The 6,832-nt window shown below is 55.8% G+C and overlaps 1 protein-coding gene across 1 annotated transcript in view; it reads left to right on the top strand.

Annotated features, from left to right (window-relative positions):
* Window positions 1–726: 726 nt before the first annotated feature.
* The window catches only part of MAD1L1 (mitotic arrest deficient 1 like 1), a 264,103-nt gene continuing 257,997 nt past the window's right edge, over window positions 727–6,832 (top strand). Inside the window, exons 1-2 of the mRNA XM_019637417.1 lie at window positions 727–864; window positions 3,121–3,300. Of these exons, the coding sequence (XP_019492962.1) occupies window positions 787–864; window positions 3,121–3,300 (258 nt within the window). The 5' untranslated portion in view covers window positions 727–786. The remainder of the gene's footprint in view (window positions 865–3,120; window positions 3,301–6,832) is intronic.

Below are 6,832 nucleotides of genomic sequence, written 5' to 3'. Positions count from 1 at the left end.
GGATTTTCCAAAAATAATTAAGATGACGAATCAGTTCACCTTAAGGTAGGGAGAGGGCCTGGGTGGGCCTGCCTAAGCAGGTGAGCCTCTGCAATCTGGGCTGAGAGGTCAGACCGAGAGGTCAGGCGCAGAGCAGAAGAGGGACCCACACGTGGGAGAGCGTCCCTGGCTGGCTTTGGCGCTGGAGAGGGCCCTGTGGCAGGGAGTGTGGGTGGCCTCTAGGAGCTGGCAGCCTGTGGCTGGCAGCCAGCAAGGAAATGGGCCTCAGTCCTAAAGCCACGTGCATGTGGAAGAGGATCCTGAGCTCTGAGGAGAGCGCAGCCCGGCCGACTGCAGGGAGCTTGGCCTGTGAGACTCTGCGCAGGGACCCCGGCCGTGTGCGCCGGGCTTCTGACCCCCAAGACCGACGGCTCAGATTGTGGGTGTGTTACACTGCTCAGTTTGGTCATTTCTTTCACTGCAGTGGGAAGCTAACACACCCTCTTTTTAAAAACAAGCCCTCTGTCATCTTAGAACATCCGCTCGTCTTCTCCTTTGTCCTCTCTGCGCTTGCTGCCTCCTGGGGCCATCGCCCAGCTAGGAGCCCAGCCTCTTCCTTCTTCCCCAGGGCTGGGCCTGGGCCTTGTTGGGAGCAGGTGCCCAGGGAGTGAGTGTTGAGGGAGCCACTTGTCCGTTGGTCGGTTACTGAGGACTCTGTCTCTCCTTTGGGTGCGACCCGGCCAGCTGGAAGAGCGGGCAGAGCAGATCCGTTCGAAGTCGCACATCATCCAGGTGGAGCGGGAGAAGATGCAGATGGAGCTGAGCCACAAGAGGGCTCGAGTGGAGCTGGAGCGCGCCGCCAGCACCAGCGCCAGGAGCTACGAGGTGGGTCAGGCCGGCCGGCCCAGGAGTGGGGGTCGTGCACCATACCTGCCCCTGCTAGACCCTGAGAAACGAGCTGTGCTTCCTTGGGACACGGACGTCACCTGTGCCCAGCACATGCGCTGCCCTCCTTGAGGGCAGCGCGAGGGCAGCGCATGTGCTGGTAGCATTCCTCTGTGGGGCCTCTGGTTTCCCCTCTCTCTGGAAGATCTGGCAGGATACCAGGTGGCATGGGGGTGACAGGCTTAGAGAGTCACCAGGTTGCACAGGGGTCTCAGGTCTTGCTCACATGGTTACAGGGCCTCAGAGCGAAGAGCCCCAGCCCTGGGCTGCATCAGCGCACTCCCTGGCTTACACACAGCAGGCTGGGAGAGTGCAGCCCGTGACCCAGAGGCGCTGGGCTTTACTCCGTGCGCAGACCCCCTGCTCCCTTGGCTTTAATAATAGCACTTCGCAGGGTTTTTCAGTCAGTGCTGATGAGTGTGGAGATGCTGCCAAGGTTTGGGCCCAGTGTCGGACCGCAAAGCCTCTGCCTTCCCTGGGGGTGGATGTCTGGCCCCTGTGTTGCCTTACGTGGCACACTGGCATGCTTTCCTGGTCCCTGTAAAAATAGCTGGGTCCTCGAGGGTGAGCTGCTAATTGGATGTGTTTGAACCCGGCACGCAGGCTCCTGGCTGTGGTGCCTGTGAGGGCTCAGCCAAGGTGCGGCCTGTGGTCGGGTGCCGCGGCCTTGGCATTGGCCCTGGTGCTGCTCCGAGTGGGGTTCCTGTGTGAGGCGGGGCTCTCACGGATGTTCTGGGTTGTCCTAGGTACGGTGCTGGGTGGGAAGGAGAGGACTTGGGAACCTTGCAGGTATCGGAGCGTTCTTTATTAGGGGTAGGGAGGTGGCACGGGGCCACTGGACTGTGGGAACTACAGTGTTAGTGGTTGGTGGCACTGCCCTGGCTCTCAGGTAGAAGGCATGGGATGTGGAGCTGTTGGAGTTTCCCTGGGTCATGAGCTCTTGAGGACAGGGCCTGTCCTGACTGCCTTGGGTCTCCAGTGTCCAGAGTCGGCTGTGGCACCTTCAGGTGCTCAGAAAACACCTGAACAGTGAGGGGTGGCTGCGGGGTCGCTGAGCATCTTTCCTGGGGAAACCCAAGGGTGCAGGGCTGACTGAGCCTAATCCTGGGGCCCCTCGCGGAACTTGGGCCTCGGCCTGAGTGGCCTTTCTTCCTTGCCACGGACATGGCTGGAGGTGACTCTGGGGCCACCTGAGCCAGTGCTTTTCAAATTGTTCCTGTGAGTTTTGGGCATCTATAGTGGCTTATCAGGAACTGTCAGTTTGGCTGTGAGTGGGGAGGACAGCGGGTAAGAATCTCAGCCCTCCCACCTGGAAATACCTAGTAAGGGTGTTTCCAAATAGGGAGATGTGGGTGTCTGGGGATCTGCCTGGGCCGCTCCAGGTGTGCTCAGGCTGGCAGCCCCAGTGGAGATGCCGTATCCCTCCCCATGAGGTGTGGACCGGGGCCTGTGTGGCTCCCGCATCATGGACGGCGCCTTTGCTGCGGGCGGCTCCTGGTTGCTGGGCTGGGGTCCTAGAATGGGCATTGGCTCTGAGCACGGTGGGCCTCGGGCGTGCATGGTGGTCCTTGGAGGGAGCTTCTGCAGCTCAGCCCCCTGATGAGAGGTCAGAGGTCAGCAGGGTTTGGCTCCTCATAGCCAGGACTCACCAGCTTTGTCCCCAGGACGCTGGCTCCTGTTTTGTGGTCCTTTTGCTTCTCATGCTGAGAGTACCGTCCTCAGTGGCGGAGGCCGCCTTTACGACCCCTAGGGATCATCGGAGGGTGGAGCCTCAGTCCTGTGCCCTCCCTGCCAGCATGAGCCATGCTGCCCCTGAGGGCAGGGGGCCCGGAAGGCTGGCAGGTGGGGGCCCTGGGTCAGCTGTGCTTGCCTGCAGGCCACCTGTCCCTGCCCGGCTCGCCTGCGTGCGGTCAGACGAAAGCTGCTGGTGTTGCCAGAGCTTTGGGCTTCTTCCCAAGGTCGAGCCTCAGTTTGGGATTTTCATGCCCCACCTCCCTGCAGATGGTCAAGTTGGCTAATGACACTGAGGCAATGCATCTAAGTGTCCTCTCGGGTCCCTGGGCAAGAGCCATGTGCTGTTGACTTTGCTCCTGGCTCCTGGGCGGGTCTTCTTCGGGCCTTGGTCCTGGCCTGAGGGAAGATGGGTAGGGTCTCCCTGCTCCCAGCTGCTCTCACCAGGTCCTCCCCTCTTGGCAGCGGGAGGTGGACCGCAACCAGGAGCTCCTGACACGCATTCGGCAGCTGCAAGAGCGGGAGACGGAGGCAGAGGCGAAGATGAAGGAGCAGCTGGAGCGCACCAGGCTATGTAAGCAGAGCCTGGACGCGGCCAGCAAGAAGCTGCGGGAGAAGGAGGACAGCCTGGCCCAGGCCGGCGAGGTGAGGGGACGCCTGCAGGACGCCACAGCACCATGGTGTCCGCCGTTCTTAACCCTGCTTCCCACGTGTGCGCCCACGTTCCGGGACGCAGCTGTGATTGTAGCAGAGAGAGTCATTTTCCATCTATGGTTTTTAGCTAAGAACTTCGTTAGTCTTTGTAATTATGATTTTTAATGGTCGATGAATCCATTTTTTGTGCTTTTCCAATGCTTTGGTTTTCTATACACACAGACACACCCTGACATGCAAACNTAGTAATTTATTAATGCCATTGTTAGCGTGTAGTTAGTGTTGCTGTGGTCATCATCCGTATTTCACTGTTGTGTGCTTTGTTTCTGATTCCTAGAAGCTAGGCTTTTTGTGAGTGCTTATGTGGGAGATGTGCCACCTGACTGCTGACCCCCTTCTGCGAGCTGTCCGTTTGTCCTGCTGGTGTGCAGGTCGTCACTGGCAGTCAGTGGTATGGCGTGTTGCCTTTTTATGCCTCCATTTCCCCTCTGGTGCATCAGCAGTGTGGGCTCCCAGTTAACCCTGAAGAGCATGTTTCCGGACACTGGAATACTTTAAAGGCTCTGAGCGAGCATTAGGGGAGGGGGTTGTCTCTGGGCAGCTGGCAGAGCTAAAGCTGTGTGGAAAGGCTTGCTGTGACCCCTCCTTTGTTTTCCTCTAGAAGGGACGTGGCCATGGAAGACCTGGGGGAAAACACCACTGTCCTGTCCTCCCTGAGGTCTTTGAACAACTTCATTTCTCAGCGAGTGGAAGGAGGAATTGGACTGGATGTTTCCACCTCTGCCCAGGGTTCTCTGCAGATGCAGTACCAGCAGAGCATGCAGGTGAGTGCCGTGGATCGGGGCGGAAGCTCTGGGCGAAGACACCTGTCCTCAGGTGGGGCCTGTTCAAGTTCTGAGGAGTCCAGGTGAGTGCCGTTTGTCGGCGTAGGCTTCTCCAGGTGTTGGGATTGAGGTCTCATAAGTAAAGACGCCTTCCCTCGGTAGGACCTGTTAAAGTTCCATGTAGTTTAGATGAGTCCCATGTGCTGGGATAGGGGTCTCTAGGTAAAAGATTCCTGCCCTTAGATAGGCTGGTTCAAGTTCCATACACAGCAGGTCCTTGAATAACGTCATTTCGTTGTAGCATTGATGAGATGAAGAGTTAATTGATGATTAACTCTTGTTTATATCAATTAGCTTGTGGCAAAATTGGTTTCATTACATGTCGTTATGCTCAAAGTCTAAAAACCTGTAGGTGACGTGAAGTGAGGACTTCTGTATCTGAGGCAGATCAGTGTTTTCTCAGCCTGGAGGCCAGCTGGCTGTCTCCCAGATCTCTAACATGGGGATTCATAGTTTGCAAGATAGTTGGAAGCCGTGGTCTGGCCCTGAGCTGTCCTGCTTAAAAGCCTGATTTATCAGCACGCAGAGTGGCCCTGGTGCTCAGCGTGGCACTCACAGGAATGAGCTCAGACACTAATGATAGGATCAGCAAGCCAGTTCATTCGTTTAATTGAGGGAAACCCAGACTGCCTGGGAGCTCCCGTGAAGGTGTATGGGAAGGCTGTGTTGTGAGCACAGGCCCTTGGTCAGCCTGGTGGGAAAGCCAGGGCCGTGAGCAAAGGACTGGGCATGTAAAGGTCTCAGACGGTGGAGGGGCACTGCAGATCTTGGCTTCAGTCTGCCATGGGTGATTTTTACAGTTTTACTCTGATTATAGTGTTCTTTCACGTTGTTCCAAGTTCTTGGCAGTGCTCACCGTAGACACAGTTGTGAAGGGGTCAGTCTCCTGAACGACTTCCAGTTCTAAAGAGTTGTGGTCAGTCCCAGGGGGCAGGGATCACTGGGTCCGCACAGGCCCGTGTGTGGTCTGCAGCCTTGCCCGGGACCGCTGGGTAGGCGGCCCTGACTGCTCTGCGTGTGGTCCTCCTCTCCTGTCGACCCCGCGTGTGCTGCAGCTGTTCTAGCTAATGTCCTCTGACATGGTTTCCAGTGGCTCTGGGAGCCCGACAAGGCCCAGGCGGCGCTTGGTAGAGCGAAGGCTGGTGTGTTTGTCCGCATCCATAGAATGGAATTCCCCTGTTTGTTAGTGGACTAAGTTGCTCACCACTGTTTTTGGCCAGCACTCTTCTTTATTCTGAAATTAGGTCTTTTATTGTTTTTGGTGTTAAAAAATTTTTCTGTGAAATGATAGTGGTAATAATAGACAGTAGTCTTTTTTTGATCCTTGCTCACTGGTCCAAAAAAGTTATAATTTTTTTGCTGCAAATGCCTGGGAACTTTTGACATGTCTGTCAGGACTGTGCAATCTGGAATTTTGGAGGCCCCAGTTCTCACTCGGAGAGTGCTCTAAGGGCTCCCCAGGAGGGGTCAGTAAATGAGGGGCAGCGCTGGGGCGAGCTGGTCAGTCAGGCTGCCCACGTACCTGCCCCAGGACCTGCCCTGCCCCAGGATCGCAGTAGGTGGCTCTGGCTTCCCTCTTGTGCCTTCCCCAAGTGGCAGGTGAGGGGACGGAGAAGCTGCAGGTCTGGGGGAACTGGAGGCAGAGAGCAGTATATCCTGCCCACCAGTCCTGGCCCCTTCCTGTTTTTTAAGGTTCCTCTTTCCGTTTGATGGTGTTTATGGTCTGCTCTGCTACACATCAGTGTTTGTGTAAATATACAAATAATGTTTTAGTTACTTTCCTTCAAATACAGTAAAAATGTGGCCCATGAATCACCACCGGCTGTGTCTCTGGGACTCCTGGTCCCTCTGTGGTGGTGTCCCCTGGAGCTGAAGTCCTAGCTGCAGACACAGTGAGACTAGGAAGGCCATTGAGTTTGATGGAGCCTAGAGCTAGGAACCTCCAAATGTCAACAGGTGGGAATTGAAATGAGACAGTATCAGAGGAGTGAAGGAAGAGTGGACTTGAGCCCCCAGCGAATTGGGGGCCAGGGAGTAGAGAAAATGCCTTTTCTCTTGCCAGGATTTCTGTTTCTCACCCTTGGCATTGTTTTGTTTTGTTTTTTTTTTTTAGCTGAGCCATCCTGCCACCTGTTGGCAGCTCAGCAGCAGCTCAGCTCGGGCTGGGAATCGAACCGGCGACCCTGTTGCTCAGAGCTCAACCCTTGGCATCATTGCCGTTTTGGGCTGGATAATTCTTTGTTTTGCAGGACTTCCTTGTGCATTTGAGGGTGTTTAGCAGCACTCCTGGACTCTACCCACTAGATGTTAGTAGCAAGCACACACCACGGCACCCTCTTGTGACCATCAGCAGTGTCTCTGGACATTGCCAGGTGTCCCTGATTGAATTGAGAGCCACTTGCTCTAGCCCAGTGCTTCTCAAATTTTAATGTGCATGTGAATCCCTGAGGATACGTTTAAAGGAAAATTCTGGTTTGGTGCCTCTGAGGTGCTGCCCAAGACTTCCTGTCTGTTAAGTGTCCAGGAGGTGCTGTATGCTGGACCGCAGACCATTCTTGGAGGGGTCAGACCCCAGCCACCGGAAGTTGAGGCCCTGACAGGCAGTGATTCTGTGAAACTGGCGTGTTTTCTAAGGCCCT

This window comes from Hipposideros armiger, unplaced genomic scaffold (assembly GCF_001890085.2).
Source record: "Hipposideros armiger isolate ML-2016 unplaced genomic scaffold, ASM189008v1 scaffold_33, whole genome shotgun sequence".
NCBI classification, from domain to species: domain Eukaryota; kingdom Metazoa; phylum Chordata; class Mammalia; order Chiroptera; family Hipposideridae; genus Hipposideros; species Hipposideros armiger.
This window is presented reverse-complemented; position numbering and strand designations above follow the sequence as displayed.